The following is a 17,403-nucleotide window of genomic DNA, read 5'->3' as shown; positions in this document are numbered from 1 at the left end:
TTCCTTGTTTTCCTTTTCGTCATTCATAAATATTTGCGATACGATTCTCTTCATTCTTCCGGTATGTAGCTCTCTCTCCATTCGGTTGGCTTTGTTGGCCACGTGTTTCTTCCTGTCAACGGACCTATGGACAGGACTGTCTGAGCAAGCGAGATATTCCATCGGTTAGAGAGGCTCGATGGAAAATGAACGTAGCGTATGCATGATTTTCACTTGTTTTTATCGTCCCGAACGGGGGGTTTTGCCCCCCAAAAAAAAAGCTCACATTCACTCGAAGGACACAATCACATAATATGCTCGAATGCTTTTCGTTCCTTGAATCCTTTCAAACATCTTCCATTACATTTTTCGTATGATTTTGCTCCTTCCCGTGTGTTTACTTTACATTAAATTACACTCTTAATGAAACCCTGACCATGTCTTTGAGAGCGGTCATGTGTGTTCAGAATTGTCCTAACCGTGGTTTAAGGTTTAAATTTTTCTTCATTCAAATTTTTACGTCGAGAGTTTGTTTTCTCCTCTCTTTTCTTTTTTCGCGCGTTTTTAGCAATACAATTTTATCTGTTATGTTCGATTTTCTAAAACTCATACTACGCATTAAGTGATTTGGTTTGGTTTTGGCTAGAATTTTTGTTTCCTTTTTCGTTACTAAATCGATATGATGTTCTTCTGTTCTTTTCTTCTCCATTTTTTGTTTCGTTTCACTTACTTCGAATTGTTCACTTATCACCATGATTTAAATATTTGCTAAATTGTTTTTTCCATTAAATTTTTCCTTCCATTTTCCAAGAGACATTTCAGTGAATGGATCGTAACGAGGATTAAAATTTGTGTTTGAAGATAATTTAAGTTGCCCGGTTTCTTTTTTACCACCGATGTGGGACATTGTTCTTTTTTCTTTCCTCATCCTCCTCAGGGAAATTAAGGACTCAGACTATAGTCAAGCGGTTAGCGAATCGAACTTGGGTTTCTTAAAAATATTGACTTGTGTGTGTGTGTGTTAGTGGAATGCATTCCTCCTCGAGCGGGCCCCAATCTCAACACACCATATGTTCCAACAGCCCAACCCGATCTCGGCCGGACCTTTCCCGGCAGTCACGCTGACCGCGGTTATGCTAAATTATGCTACTATGTAAAATAACGACGTGGAACAGATCCGCTTCCCCCTAGACGAAGCGTTCTTACCGCGTAGAGTATGTACACTAGCGAAGGAAGTTGATTGGAAAGGCGCGTTGATAAGGTTGGTTTTGTTGTTTTGTTTCGTTGGTTAAAGTTTTTGATTGTTTAAGCTTAACACCACCAACTCTGCTGCTGCTGTCCTATCCGCGTTCTACCGAGCTATTGCTTTCCGGTTTTAATACGTTTAAATCTGTACTAGAATTTACAATCATTCTCATTCGAATATGCACGCACACTATTACGAGATTATCTAATGACAAACGTTCAATCTTCCGATAGTAGTTTGATTCGATTTTAAGTCCTTGTGTTCTTGTGTGCCGCATTTTGCGCAATCAACCCCTGTGGAGTATTTGGGGGGTTTTTTTTCGGTGAAAACGTTCAACAAACGTTCGAACAGTGGAAGGATTGGTTGGTTTAAATCAACGAATGAATAACAGCAATCAGTGTACCTCCCGGCACCAGGTGACAACACTGATGATTTAGGGCCCCGGGGGGTTTCAAAGTCCTTCACTTCCCTGTCCTTCTCTCCCTACCTTCCATAACCTAATATCAACAAAATCGTAACTGACAACGTGCATAATGGTACTAGCAGTAGTAATTAATAGTTTCTCTTGGTTTCTTTGTCCTGGCTCTCGCGCTGTTAACATCTATTTTATCTGATTCAGCTTCTATTTGCATTTGGTTGGCCTGCGTTTCGTCTGCCGTTCGGTGCCATCCTTAATATAATATAATGCAATCGAATGGTTCGTTCGTTTGTTCGTTTCTGTTTCCGTTGGTTTTTTGTTTTGCTTCTACCGTGTGTTGTGTAGTTCATTTGTCTGGTTTCCGTTTGTCAAAAATATCACAAATTTTCCATTCCTCCCCTCATTTACTCTCCCCCAGTTTCCCCTTCCCGCTCACTATACCTTTTCGATGCCAGTTCTATGTCGGTTCCGTATCGATTTGCGAATCGATTCTCCTGCACACGTACAGACACACGCACCGAGAGACACACATTCGCGCACGTCAACAACCATCAATAACAATCACAAATCACAATGTATCGTGCCTGGGTTCCTCCGCGAAGGACCAGGATGTCCCCTCCGATACTAATCTGGTTCACGCACACTCCGCACATCACAGCAAGGCCCGGTTACGGCTTGCACTCGAAACACATCACAATATAGATGGACAGTCCTTGTTTTTTTCTGTCCCGCTTGACTGATTGAAGCTGTCGCTCGTCATCACGTTACGACCATTTTATATGTCTCACACGTCTTTGTTCGGTTCTGGTCACTCTATCGCTCTCTCTCTCCCTCTCTTTCCGGCGACTGGAACACTTCCTTTGGCAGTGTAGAGCGCAATTGGTGGTACTACAACGAATCTGGTTCCCGCGTAAATCACTGCACTGCCGATGCTTTTCGGAACTTATCATACTAAGAACGTGGTAGAACTAAAGGTTTGTGCGTGTTGTGCTTTCCTTAACACACTAACTCCAACACAGCCGACCTCGCGCGCTTATCACACTCACTCACACCCACTTACCGTTCGATGCCGGCGGTAAGGCTTCGTTCCGTGCCTTCGAACAGCTCCGGCGGTAGCAACGAAGGACAGCACGAAAGCATCCGCACGGTCGCATCTTCGTACGTGGTCATCATTGTCGCACAGGCCGCCGGCCGCTAGAGACCACCGCTACCCTTGGCAGGACCGGACGATAGGCTGCTACTGCTGACACCGGAATCGCTCGACTTTTCACTCAGCGCTCCCCCGCTACTGCCCCCCGTAACGCTACCGACACCACCGCCACCACCAACCATCACCATGCCACCGCCCCCATCACTGCCGCCACCACCACCACCACCGAGCAGTCCACCCTTTTTCGCCGACATCGTCCGACTGTTCATGGTTTGCGACGAGCCACGCTCGGTCGTCCCGTTGAACCGGCGGGCCGACTCGACCCGCTTCAGTATTTCGTTCGAGCACTGGGCAACGACCGAGTCCAGGTTGTTCGTTTCGTTGTCGGACAGGTGATGGTGATGATGGTGATGGTGATGATGCGCCGCCATTAGCGTCGCCATGCTGGTGTGTTGCTGCTGTGACTGTTGCACCGGTTGACCGTTGTTGTGCGATTGTTGCTGAAGATGGTGCAGTTGCTGCTGCTGTTGCTGCAGCTGCTGGTAGGAATGTGGATTGTGCGAGCCTTGCGATGACGGCACCGGTGAACCTTCGTAGCAACCGGAATCCCGTGGAAAGTGCCTTCGGCCGAACGGTGACGTCTGGTGGTCTCCACTACTCCGCGTCGTACTGCCGCTGCCACCGCTCAGTCCACCGCCGAGCCCGCTGGAACAGTTGACGTGGTTCAACCGCAGGCCTTCATCGTTTTCCGAGCTAGACCCGGCCACATCACCGTCGGACGTTGCTGTTTAATGAAGCGAAAGGGCACATCGGGTCAGATTAATTATCGCGTCTGTAGTAAAACCCCCGTTTGGTGGACGGAGGATGTGCAAGAATAACAGGACACAAGATTCTACATCCACCGCCACCAAAGACAATAATGAACATTCGCTGCTTCACTTACAGTCCAAATCGTGCAGCAGCTGAACGGCGGCCAGTATCTTTGCCCGATGCTCCGTATTGCCAATGCCTAGGTAATCTAAATCGGACGGTTCCAGTTCCTTGAACAGCTCCAGGTCTTCGTACCTACAGTGAACAGAGAGTTGGAATCATATGCACGGAACAAGCAGCCGGAAGTCAATCGCACTTACCCGTTGAGCACAAACACGGACGTGTACTCTTTTAGGCCGATTCGAAGAAGCAGTTCCTCGACACTGGTCGGACAGCTCGTTGGTAGACGGTGTCGGCTGACCAGCTTTCCACCGTATCCCTTTAAACCGGTCGTGGGAAGATCGGGTAACACTTCGACGCTAATGAACTTAAAGTGTCCTAACCGACCGTTCGCGTAGCCTCGCCATACGCCGGACGCATTCATCGAGAGCACGTCAATGATGTCTCCTTTCTGATGGAGAATAGGAAGCAGACGGTTTGCTCGGTAAGTCAACAGCCGATCAGTCAGGAGTAGTCCCCACTTACCTTAAACCGGAGCGCTTCCTTGTCGTACGGGCTCGGGCAACTATCGACCAGTGCGATCGCTCTGCAGATCGGTAGCATGGTGGTGCGATCCTCCGCCGACAGGGAACTGTGCGGACTGCCTGGACGCACCAGAGCTTGGGTGCCTTTGGCCGAAGCAAGGAAAAGGAATTGTAAAATTGGAAACAAAATTTCAGATATTCAAACTTACTTGATCCGGATGCACTCGGTAAGCTTTCGACCGAACTGGCCGAATGCTGGAACGTTTGGTCGCTGATACTATCCAAACAGTTACTGTAATCACGATTGTTGCGATCCGCTCCACCGAACAGTAGATGATCCTTTGGCGATGTTCGAGCGTCATTAGACTGAGGGCATTAAAAAAAAAGAAGGAAGGATAACGCCATAGGCATTAAGAAAGGACACATCGCTAATTACCCTGCTCAAACACTTACGTGATGTACTAAAGCTATCTGTTGACTTATGCTTAAATTTTTATTGTTGTGCGAGACTGCCGCTGACGACGCGGCCGCCGTCAGGGACGACGTGAGATTGTTCCTGTTTTTGGCCGCCTTCAGGCTTTTCAGATTGTTGACGGTGTTTTTTGTACTGGTGCTGTTGTTGCTGCTCGCGCTGCTGCTACTATTGCCGCTGCCATTGGTGGTGGTAGTGCTGTTGCTCGTGCTGGCGCTACTGATGTCGGCCGTACCGCCGAGCAGCGTTGGCAGATTGACACCGGATGCACCACCGGATGCGAGCGCTATACTACCACCAACGGTGCCGGATGTGTTTCCCACCGAGCTAATGCCAACTGTCGCCGTTGCTGCTGCTGCCGTTGCTGCTGATACTGCTGCGGACGACCCTGCTGCCGGCACCAGCGATGTCGCACTGCCGATGAGCCCGGATGTTGACCCGGGTTGCCCCGGGAGCCCAACGCCACCGCACTGCCCTTCCAGCCGCTTCAGCTGCTGATGGTGGTGCAGATGCTTCTGGAGCTGCAGTGCGTTCGCTTGCAGGATGTCATCGTACTCGGAGGATGGTGTGGGCGATGGGGACGGTGATTCGTCACCCAGTCCGGCACTGAGCGTTCGATAGCGGGCGGTGCAGTTATTCATTCCGATCTATTGTACAGAAAACACCGGACAAAAACACATCAAAACAACGAAACAGCGCGGATTACGTGGAAGAGCGCATCATAATTCCTCCTAATGACATCGAGAGATATGTTAGTGGCCGTCCGTCCGTTGGCGCTTCGCTTTCGAGCAGCGCGCCGAGGGAAAGGGGGAAAGCTTTGCCGCGAAATGATGATAAATGGGTATGCCGGGGCGCATACTTCACCGTATAATCCGCACCGACCGAAGAGCTAATCAGTCGTGGATTAGAGCCGGATTTGAGACCGTGCCCGACTGGCTGGCCCGCGTCAAGCGAGCGAAAGTGACAATGGCCGCTTCGAACGGTGGTGGGTGATCACTTTCGGTTTCATCTCACGTAGTGTCCTCATTATTTTGCCCAAATCCTATAATTTGCACCGCAATGATACACTTTCTTACCGTGGCGCCTTTGCTTCTCCGGTGGCAGTGGACGTGGCGGATAGAAGTTTTCAAGAAGATTATTTGGATTTCGTTTTCCACCCTAACAGTGGAAGGATATCATCAAAGAATGAATCCGAAGTAGGGTTGATGGGCTATTTATTTCGGGAGTGTTACGGGACGCAACATACTGAACCTTGCACTGGGCGCATTTAAATTAATATTATTCAATTGAAATACAAAAGGGCGTACTATGAACCATAAGGTAATTGGACCGAATAAAAAATGCATGAAGGTAATTAAGATTATTTATCAAGCTGTTCAAGCAACGCCACGACAGTCCCTCAAGAGAGTGACAGCTCTCCAGCGGAACCATTCATCCAGCCGCTGCATTATGCCACCCCATTAAGGATTCCGGTACGGTACCATCAGGACGACCTGCTTAGTATTCGAATGGTCATAATTAAATATTAACATTCCGTTCCATCACTACTGCTTATAAATATTACAACTCCCGCCCTGACGCCCGCCCCAAAAAAGGGATTTAAACGAGCAGGTACTATTCGTTGGTCTCGGGGCTTAATGCACCTAACTTTTCCATCTACTGAGCGGTACCGACTTGGTCAGAGGTTCAAAACAACTTCGCAACACTCGATGGCTTCTTCACAAAGCATCGTATCGTTACGGAGATGGACGGTTTCCTTTTCGCTTTTGTTTCTCTCCCTCACATCCCTCCATAAGGTTCCCTCTTTTATCCATCCCGAAGAGTTAGGCAACGTCTTTTGCCGGTAGGTCGGCATTCTTCAGTTTGCCAGAAACCTTTTCCCTACTTCCAAGGATAATGATAACGTTTATTAAGTTGATAAGCACAATAATGGCATCCGATGAAGATGATGAGATACCCACACCCGGGCGCGCCGCAAATCCGTCGGGTGCGCCATCCCGGGCGACGATGGTTTTTATTAGCGATGTTTTATTTTTACTCTCCCAATGCCAATGCATCCACAGAGCTTGGTGCTGGGAGAATTATAATTTTATGCCTCCCGGTATTATTGCCAGGAAATGGAATCCCATCGACAGTTTTCATTTTCCAGCGGTTTAGCTACTTTTGCTTCGGTCGAAGAAGCCAACACACCGGAATGTAATCGGTGAAGTAATTCTAAGGAATTGTCAAGAAATCCAAAACATTTCTCCGTACCATGGGCATGGCAAAAATGGGCGCCATTATCAGAGCAAAAAAACAGTGTTTTGGCATACACCTTGCTGATGGTGGAAAAGCAAAAGGTAAGCCTCTAAGCAGAAACCGTCATTAGTCACTGTTTATGATGCTAATTAAACATCGAAATATACATAAATAAAGTAGCTCATTTCGTAATCATAGGTCTGCTTGGAAACAGGAAATCACCAGCACGGGAGCTCGAACAAAGGTAGAAGTAGGTCAGCAAACTGTGGACCAAAAAATTTGCATACAAATTTACAAGTGACTGCCGAAATTGTTAGGTATTGTGACATAAAGACGGAATAGCTTATTATTTCCATGCCAGGTGCCATTATGCTTTATTCTATCGCCCTGGGGGCCATTTTTACATTAAAATTTAAAACAATTACAATTCCACAGAAAAAAAAAGATCACTATCTTCCCATTAGCCGAGATGAAATATTAATTACATTCTCGCTCAGTCAAGTCTGCCGCCACATCATCTCCCCGGCACTTAATGAAGAACCCTGGTTAAACCACATTAGCGAGAACAGATTTTCCGCCACTGACTAATTTAATTCAACTAAACCGAACTTGCCACGTCGAAGTAATGGCGAGAGAGAGAGAGAGCAGAAGAGATAACAGTAAAAATTAATCACTACTTACCGAAACCTGGCTCAACCGGGAGGTAACGCTGTGTAGATCCGATATTGAACCGGCATAATCTCCGCTTTCCCGATCGTGCGATCTGCAGCACCGTGTGCAGCACGGTTGTGTAACGGATCAATTTCCAATGTCCGAAGCAACGGTATGGCAGATGGAAGATATCGGAATATTGTAGGTTAAAAAAGAAGAAGCTAAATCAGTGCATCTGCTCACAGAAAAAAAAACCTCCCAGGTATGGTTTATTTATAGCATTAAACCACCTGTACCTGAGGATGCTGCTGACGTGGATGACAGTGCCGCTGATGATGATGATGATGATGAAACATCAGCATGGGGTACCCGCCACACGCTACGGTAAATTTAAATTCAATCAAAGACCTCACCAAACCGCACACAAACTCATCGTTCGATGCGTCGTAACGGTCGGCCAACTGACTAGAGCGAGCGCTGTCGGAACCCTGGCGCTTCCCCAATCCTGGCGAACTTTTAATTGGACGGGCGTCGGGTTTGGATTGATTAAATTTAGAGTAAAATTATAATTACCGGCTATCTATCCACACGATCCCCACCCTCCCAACCTTCTGATTGGCTTCCGAGCCCTGGGAATGTAAACAACGTTCTTTAAATCAGATAATGAGCTTAATCGATTTACGACCTCAACCCTCAATTCCACCATCATCATCATCATCGCCGCCGCCATCGCTCACAGCAGAACGATCCTAACCGTTCTGCGCCTTCGGTAAACGGTTTACTTACCGGGCATGTTTGAGGGGTATAATGGTTGGAGGGTTCGGTGGTTGCTGGGGTACGATCAAGCCCCGCCGTGGACCCCGCTGCGGTATGGAAATGTCACCCGCGGACCGCAACGATATCACACTCTGTCCTTCCCGCCCGTTCGTGCTGTAGCAGACGCGACCACCCTGCGAATGTGTGTGGGGAGGACACGAAATATGATTAGAATAATTCTTCTGCCCCCTTGTAAGCCCACCCTGCTTCGCTCACCTGTATGGTAGCACTTGGTCCTCCACCACTATCGCCACCTCCTCCACCATCGCCCGCGTACCCGGCGGCACCGATTTGCCGCATGCCGGACATCAGGAAGTCGTCCGGATCGCTTTCGTACGGTGGCTCATCGTACCAGTGACCTTGGTGATGAGGCATTCGCATCACATTCGTTACCGCATCGTCGTACATGTACGTGTCGTCTGTCAAATTAGAGATAGAGAGACAACAAAAAAATGGCGATTGTCAAACACTTTGGCCTTTGAGGTTTTTTTTTGTCTCGTTTGATAACGACGTAGTGGTTGTGGTTGTCAGTATGGAAAGCATCCAGATCGTACCCGGTGCACGGGTAACATGATTGCCCTGCCGGATATCAACATTCTTGATTGCATCCGATGATGCACAAATATTGAAGCCACCCTCGGTTTGGCCTCGTTCGGTTGGCCACCGGTCGGATGTCACCCTGTCAGATGCCACGCAAATACGAGGGGAAACACCGAATCCAATTTGCTTTCTTTTTGTACACGGGCTCATTTTCGCACAAAACCGCTCTCCGCCAATGAGTCCCCAGGGTAAAGAAGCAAGAACCTCAAACCGCAGCAAAAAGGGGCAAACACACACCGGAGAAAGAAAAACTGGCACCATGCGGATGCACACACATGCACACACCCAAAACATGGCGACCTGACTTCCCCGTTGGTCGAAGCCATGGCGTGGGGTAAGAAATTAGATTCAGTGCACCGGCAAAACGGTATAATGAACTTTCACCCTTGCGCCAACGGCACCATACCCAAAGGCACCGGGAAAGTTCCGGGTTCCGGGTCATAACAGGATTAGCAAAATGGTGCCCCCATTCTCTTACGCTCGTCTCCCTTTTGGTCCACAACCTCCTTCTTCTTGGCTTGCCACCACAAAACGTGGCCAAACCCCGTTTGATGATTCTCCAAGGAGTGATCGGTTTGATTGGATGCAATCAGCCAATTCGTCTGCGTCGGCGAATCTACACCGGGGTCCGGCGTGCACCTTCCCTCCACCATGCTGCCTTACTTACCTCTCGAGTCTCTGCTAAGCTGCAGCAAACCTTGCCGAATGTCTCGGAGTATCTGAAACGAGAACCAGGTGCAGAAAAGAAAAAAAACACAGACGTTAGAAGGGACGGCACCCGATGTGATGGATCTGGGTTTGAAACACATAGACACGCACGCAAACACACACACATTCAAAACCCAGAGAGAGAGAGGGAGGAATTGATTGGAGTTGAAGGAGGAACAGGGTGGAAACAGTGTTCGAATCGGGCCAATTTCTGTACGACCCAATCCGAACCGAATGGGCTAATGAACCGGGAGGGCTAGGGAAAACCGTTGTGCTGTCGAATGTCGTATGTACATGGAAGCCCGAGAGGTGGTCTGGACCACACTTGTACTTTTAAGTGTGAACCACCAGGGTGAAATGCTGGATGTAAGTAAACCGGGTGCTAGATAACGCATGCCGCAAGCAAAACTATTCTAACTCACTCCGCCATTCCGTTCCGATGGCGGTGGGTTTCAGAGGGGGTACGCACGTGAGAGAGAGGTTTTACGTGCCGAGGATTACATTTCGCTAATTCGCAAGTTAATCAATCACTTCAACTGGCCTACCTACTTGAGGGGATTGTTCTCATGCTGTAAACCTTCTACGGCTTATGCTCCAACTGCTACCTAAAGAGATTTCGATCGATGCACACACCTACTCACACACACACACACACACACACAAATGTTACACACATACGCTCAACACCTACAGATACCACCTCGGTGCGTCACCGCTCATCACTTGATGAGCCCGTGGTGAGAAAAGCCCAAAAGCTTCAAGTTTTGCTATCCGTCTGCCACCGTCCATCAGTCGTGTTGTGCGAAAAGTCTAACTTTCAGGCGCTAGCGCGTGTCGGTACCCCGTACCTTTCGGGTAGCGTGGCACGATGTAATAACGGATAAATTAGGCCCAATCAAGATCGGTGCCTCTATCCGCCCTATTCACCCCACTTTCACCGTGCGTCGATTACATATTAGCGAATATTAGCAGCTACTGGAGAGAGGATGATTAGGATAGAGACGAACGGCTCATATCACGACTGCTGGAAAGCCGTGCTGATGGAATGTTATCAACGCTAGAAATTTTCGGCACCAATAGCGACGTGTTCATGGAGCATGTTCATGTTGTGGTTCTCCCACCGTACCGGCACACGATTCTGTCTAACAAACATTCCTGCATGATTGATTGGACGTGCGAGCCTCAATCAGACCGAGCACGCAGATAAATCAGCGCACTTATCTATCATCGCTGATGATGGTAAGTTATTAAATTCGTGTTTGAAGTCTAATGCTCTAGCGCCGGGCGATTGTTTCCACTTTTTGTTATGTTCTATCAATCAAGGCAAAGGGGCCTAATTTTGGCGGTTTGATGATTTATTTCTAATTACATCGCCTCGTCAGCGATCATTCATCGTTCACTTGAAGCAATGCTTGTAAGGATAAAGCTCACTTAATAGAATATTACCATTCGAATAAACAAACAATCAGAGTTAAGGGAAAATCACTCTAGAATTTAACAGGGTTTCATTATTTACATTAAATGAAAGGAACGCTTTTTAAAGCTATAAATCCCCTCTTTTGTAACATAACAATACTGGCTTAAGCAAAGTTTTCCTAACTCCTCACTGTCTGGATAGCTCCGGTCGCCAAACCGGGCCAAGTGTTTGGTGCGCTTTGCATAGTTAATTTTTCATTATACCTGCTGCACGGTGCGAAGATATTAAAAACTTTTCCCAACGCCATGATTGAAAATTTGCCTAACTCCCCAGGACGTCGTCCCCAGGACACTGGAGCCGACGCCCCCAGTAAGTCAAGTAATTTGCAAACCATAATGCCCTAATTCATATTCCAAAGTCCCCCGAACTAGCGCGATGAAAGATGGCCCCATTTTCCCCGGAGGACACCTGTGACCCGGCCCAATCGGCGGAGCGATGCAACCGAAATAGGCAAATAGTCGTTTCGTCCAAATTCCAAATCGTCTCGGCGGGCGACCCGGGAGAACTTTTCCCAGCCATTTTAATGTCCGTACGAAGGAGGGTCGAACGGAAAAGAAACCGAATGCTGGTGCGTTTTGTAGCCATTATTATTACAAATCCTCAGGTGTAACGTATTTGTCCGTTAGCGCCCCCGCTTCCTTGGAATTGCTGGCCCGTCTCGTCCAGCATTCGGCAGATCATCCCCCTCCGACCATCGGAAAAAGGCTCAAAAACCTAATTATTCGAGTTAGCCTGCCACATAGCCTGCCGTATCCCCTCAGGGACACTGACCAATTCCTTGAGCCTAACTAAGGGATAGCATTGCGTTGTAAAACATAGCGATCGGTTAATATTCGCACACCGTATACAACGCGACACAGTGACTGCAGGCCCTGCAAGAGCATCAGGGTTGGAAAAATAGCCGCTCGGTGCCCGTAAATCATTGTGTCGCTCCCTTCCAAGGAAACACAACTGCAACTCCCTTCACCTACCCGGTCAAAGCTGCGCACAAGATACACAAAAACCACCGGACGCCACAAGACGCCACCACCTTGGTGCAAGCTTATCCATCGAGACACCACCTCGTTATTACCACCTCGTTGGTAGCTATTTTCGGGGTTTTACACTTTTCCATAAATAATTTCCGAACATTTACAGCAAAACCCGTCGGCGGCAGATTAGTCATACGGATCGTTGACTCCGCCACGGTGGTTAACGGTGCCGGACCGTTTTTCGGGTACACGGACCGTCCACGGCCTCACTAATGAAGGCATTTTCCTAGCGCCCGGGACGAAACGGGAATGAAATTATGCTAGGTGGAACTTTACACGACCAGTTGCTTTACCTTGCAGCACCAGCAAACGGAGCCGTCTGCTGCCCTGACTAGCGAAGAACACCACGGGTTTACGACTCCCGGGAGATTAATTCAATCCTAGCGTGATTTAATGCGGTTGACTTTGGTGCAGTTATCAGCACGTTTTACGTTTATGTTTGCACAGTGCGACACACACACACACACTCTGTACGGACGGACGGGCGAGACTTTGGTCACCCTTTGTGTGACACGTTCACTGCTGGGGTCGCAAAATGCCAGTCCCGCAGTTCGTGCTGGGTTAGAGCCGTCCAATGGCGTTCGTCTAGAAATTGAAACGGTGCTAGCAGATGGACGACCCCGACAGGCAAGCGGCTAATCAAATCTGCCCGCTCCTTTCTTTGGTCCAAGCTGGACACTCTCATGGAATGCAACAATGAGCCGGGAGCCGGAACAGACTGAAGCGACACGTAAGCCACGGAGAGTATCGTCATCATCGAGGCGAGAGGTTTATGCGTTTGCGTTTGGTACGTTTTCAATTATCGGTCAATCAATTCGATTCAAGCGATTCAGCGTTTGGCTGCTGATTTTGCTTAGAAGGTTGTTCGTGGGGGTTAATCCTATTTTGATGTTGTGCTGTGATCCAGGAGAGCTAGATGGAGATTTTAATATCTAGCAAAATATATTATGATCCTTTGTCCAAACTCAATCTTGGTTTGTAGGACTTCGAGCTAGTTCCGTCTGCATTACATTATAAAATTCATCCAATGAGCTCCATCCCCAACAGAAAACAACACCAAACAAATGGCTAAAATGTTGTTTCACTACAGTTCTAACGATTCCAATTTCGCTATTCGTACCGTCTAATTTTACATTTTTCCCCGTCAGGTAAACTCTTGCGCAAAGATATCGTACCAGGACGACCAGGACGCAACGTTCAAAAATGTTGTTCCCTGGTCGAGATGTTTTCTTTGCCATTTAACCAACTCGGGCGAGTACCAACGTGCCCTCCTATCGCGAAATGCGATCAGCGAAGCCGCTCTGCAGACAGCTCAACGAAATTGAAATCCAACGCACCACTGTCGTTTCTCGCGCTGTTGTCTCTCCGTTCTAGGAAGCTCTAAAGTGAGCAAGGATAGCAACCGATATGAAGCACATATCGCGCACGTTGGAACCGTACACCTAATGCCACCACGGACACCCTCCATGAGATGAGGGAATATGGAATCTAATAAAATTTCATTATGAGATCAAATCCGCCGCTTCTACCCGAATACTTCTACCCGTGCCGCCAGGGGGACCTGAGTGAAAAACACACGAGCTAAACCGCGATGAAGGTAGGTTGCAGGAGGCATACATACACACACACACACATGGACGAAGGATGGGATCGAATGGTCGGTAGCAAACCCGGGATTAAATGAATAAACGGGAAACCAACAAAAACACAAAAAACCGAGGGGCTACCATCGTCTAGTGAACACGGTGAGGTACATGCACATGGAACATACACAGCAAGCAGAACGTACCCCCACACGCATTACGGAGTGGGGCAACTGTACAGAGTGGGGTGATGAAGAATTGACTAGGCCACTAGCTTCTAGCTGCTAACCGATAACCCTCAGCTGATCATTTCTATTTACACTAGGCGCGGAGGTTTCCTGTGGTTTTGGCCATTTCGGACATTTGGCGCAACATGCTCCGGAACGGTTAGAACAACCAGTATCTCGCGGATACTAAATCGGATCGGAGTATTACTTCGAGCAGCGAGCAGGAGGTGCAGCGAGGGGAGTATTGATGCGGGATGAGACTATCGTACAAATACAACAAAAATCACTACCAAACGGGTAATCTCGACGACGACGGGCCTGGACGGGCCTCTACCGGGAGTCCTGAGTCGTCCACGCGAATGGACGCGGGTGTAGGCTGCGTGTGAAGTTGTGGGGACGAGGTTTGTGGTAATAAATTGTGTACAAAATACCTCCACCAGGATGCCATAAACAGACACACACATAACATTACGCGGAGCCCAGATAGGGTGGGCCATCCTTTCAATCCCCTGTCCTGAGCTGGTTACGAATGGTTCTGGTTGGGAAACGGTTCTGCTGGTAAAAATGTTACGTTACCCAGCTTATTACATTGCGGTGCATCTGTTTTATACTAATCCTTTAATGCAGTTCATTTTAAGGTTGCTAATTTCCGGTGCTTAACCACGATTGGGTAGATCTACGAATTACTTACACTTGCTCCAATGAATATAATAAGCTCACACGGTACAAGTCCACCGCGATCATTATTGACGTATAATTGGTCATCCGATTTATTCGAAATCATTTAACACGGAATCGAGCTGTTTTGCTACAATATTTTCCTAACCTCATCCAACAACGATCACAAACACACAAACTCACGCTCACACATACACGATGACGACGAATGACGACGAAAACACAGCTAAAACTTGATTACTTATGAAAGGGGTTTTGTTTTGTAGCAGTACGACTTCTTATTCTCCTATAAAACACGTATTTGTTCCTTTTTTCCTATGCGGTTTACTTTCGTTCTACAGGTAAATGCCAATCACCGTTTAGATAGATCACATTGCAATTTAGATTTGCCAATCATTTTCGAACTTTGTCTTTTTCTTTTGTTAAACCCTACTAGTAATATATTGCTAAACAACATTCAAAGATCAGGCAGGCAGCCCCTTTCCCCCGTCAGTTGTGGGCAGCTGTTGCTAAAAAGTTGGTATATCGGGTAGATATGCGTTCCTCAGTCAAGGGCATGGTTTTTGTGCTCGGAGGCGGATAGTTGAGGCTTACAGTTGATCGCTGCGGATCCAGTACGGCGAGTTAGAGTTGGAATAGTTTCGCTGCGGTGCGGGGCACACGTGTTCGATGAGTTTTTTGTTTGTTTGTTTTATTTTGCGGTTAGTTTAGTGTTAGTAGTACAAGTGGTACGCGTAAGAAGCGGTCGAGATGAAAGAAGAGAAAAAAACAAACAAACAAACATGGGTAAAGAAAATTGGGTGAAGCACCGTGGGTACGCTAGATGTGATGCGCGATCGAGCTATGGAGGGAGGGTCTTTGGGTTTTGTTTTTTTTTTTGTTTTGCTGTGAAAACGTTACGCCAACCGGTAAACTAAGAAGTGGAAGTGGATGGGATGGAGAAATAAAAACAATACTATAAATTTTAAGCTACACGATATCAGTTTGCAATTAACCGTCCAGTGATGTAGAATGGATTGCAGAAATTAACTGAATGAATTTACTTTGTTCCTTTTACTACATTCATACAATGCTTCATTACACCAATCTAAACGAATTCTAATTTAGAAAATAATTATATTTATTTTTTTTCAAGCGGGTATGTCAGGAAATTATTGACGAAGCCTCTCATATAATGACCTAATTGGTTTAAAAATACCGTAAGTTTACGGAATGCCAAGGAAGCCAGCAGTGGGAAAATTTGTCGGAACAAGCACAAAGCGGCAATAGCTTCGACCCCTATTTTTACGTACAAAGGTGTTGAAATTGTAACATTCATCGCTGAATCTTCCAGGCAATTGATAAAAGCTCAGCATCGATGAAGGCTTAAATAACTTTATAAAGAACTATTTTAATGCCTGGAGCCCTTCGACATCTAAAACCATTTACAATTCATACTATAAGCTGCAATGCATGTTAGTCATAGTGTCTACGATAATTTAGCAATGAGCACTCTCAACTGCCAATACTTAAGCCCTTATGCCAATCCAGATGATACATGGTTTGCTGCGTCTGACGTAAAGTAAACGGGTCGAGCAAAACTTCAAAATTAATAACTTTGCTGCATTTACCGGTGCAGTTGGCATAGCGTAAGGGCACAGGACCAAAGGGGGACCAACTTACAAACAACCAAACGGAAAACAAAATTAAAACCAAACCAACCAAGAACAGGGAAACCCGAAGGAAATTTCTAGTAGTAGTAGTAGTGGTAGTGTTAGTAGCATGCTTTAGCAAAACGGACTTACCTCTTCGTGCTCGCGTTGAAATTTTTCCTTCTTCCGAAGTGCTTCCTGTATTTTTAGCTGTAGCGCAAGTGTGGAAAAATTACAAAATGGACCCAGCAAAAGTCCCACCCGATTGGGGATATTAAAAAAAAAAGAAACAAACAAACAAAATTAGAACACTAACAAACTGAAACGAGCGGGCGAGCGGGCGAGCGAGCGAGCGAGCGAGCGAGCGAGTGTAAATGAAAACGGGAAAACTCACTAGCACATAACTAACGTGAACGTGGAAAAAGGAAAAAAGGGAGCGAGAAAGTAAAAAAAACAACGCGACCGGTTTAACGATAAATGCCGTGAAAACAAATGAGCTGGTGAAAAGTTTAAAGTGCCTTCCCGACTGCACCAAGCTCCGTCAGAATGGCAAAGTGGCGCAATGTCACTTTTTCTCCTTTAGGGAGTAGTAGTTTCGACCACGTTTTGTTTTTTTTTTCATTCGGTCCTTTCCCAGGCAAGCGTTGGGATGTGAGTTTCGTCATGTCCGGGACGATTTGTTCAGCTGCCAGTTCCTACCTCGCAAAATGGCCACCCAAACTTAGCCGCCCGGGCTGGTGAGTTTTAATTTTACGAAACGAGGTAACAAGCTTGAAAAATAATTAAACGTGTTGCACGTAGTGGCGGGGCGGTGCCAAAAAGTGGGAAAACAGCAAGAAAATGGATGGACAAGGTGCAGCTGGCGGCAGCTAGAGAACCGAAGCGATTTTGGGGCCACATTTTGCCCACTCGAAAAAAAAAACAAAACAAAAATGCTTGCCCGTGGAAAAACCACCCTGTGAAAGCTTAATAAACGGCGGTCGCTGTCGAATGGAAATTAAACGGAAAAGTCTCACCCACCCCACTCGCCGTCCGGCCTCTCCC

General features: G+C 47.2%; 1 protein-coding gene across 9 annotated transcripts in view; it reads right to left on the bottom strand.

The window, feature by feature from the left end:
* Positions 1 to 19: 19 nt before the first annotated feature.
* The window catches only part of LOC118502914, a 120,674-nt gene continuing 103,290 nt past the window's right edge, over positions 20 to 17,403 (bottom strand). For 8 of the 9 annotated variants that reach the window (XM_036035639.1, XM_036035644.1, XM_036035641.1 and 5 more), the window contains exons 8-18: positions 16,513 to 16,569; positions 9,692 to 9,743; positions 8,641 to 8,843; positions 8,395 to 8,558; positions 7,639 to 7,720; positions 4,701 to 5,366; positions 4,457 to 4,613; positions 4,249 to 4,391; positions 3,924 to 4,174; positions 3,737 to 3,858; positions 20 to 3,577 (exon numbers count right to left, since the gene is read on the bottom strand). In XM_036035639.1, the coding sequence (XP_035891532.1) occupies positions 2,838 to 3,577; positions 3,737 to 3,858; positions 3,924 to 4,174; positions 4,249 to 4,391; positions 4,457 to 4,613; positions 4,701 to 5,366; positions 7,639 to 7,720; positions 8,395 to 8,558; positions 8,641 to 8,843; positions 9,692 to 9,743; positions 16,513 to 16,569 (2,637 nt within the window). In that variant the 3' untranslated portion in view covers positions 20 to 2,837. Of the gene's footprint in view, positions 3,578 to 3,736; positions 3,859 to 3,923; positions 4,175 to 4,248; positions 4,392 to 4,456; positions 4,614 to 4,700; positions 5,367 to 7,638; positions 7,721 to 8,394; positions 8,559 to 8,640; positions 8,844 to 9,691; positions 9,744 to 14,789; positions 15,373 to 16,512; positions 16,570 to 17,403 lie in introns of those variants that run through there. The other variant, XM_036035648.1, reaches the window with a different exon arrangement.

The sequence above is a fragment of the Anopheles stephensi genome, chromosome 2 (assembly GCF_013141755.1).
Source record: "Anopheles stephensi strain Indian chromosome 2, UCI_ANSTEP_V1.0, whole genome shotgun sequence".
NCBI classification, from domain to species: Eukaryota; Metazoa; Arthropoda; class Insecta; order Diptera; family Culicidae; genus Anopheles; species Anopheles stephensi.
This window is presented reverse-complemented; position numbering and strand designations above follow the sequence as displayed.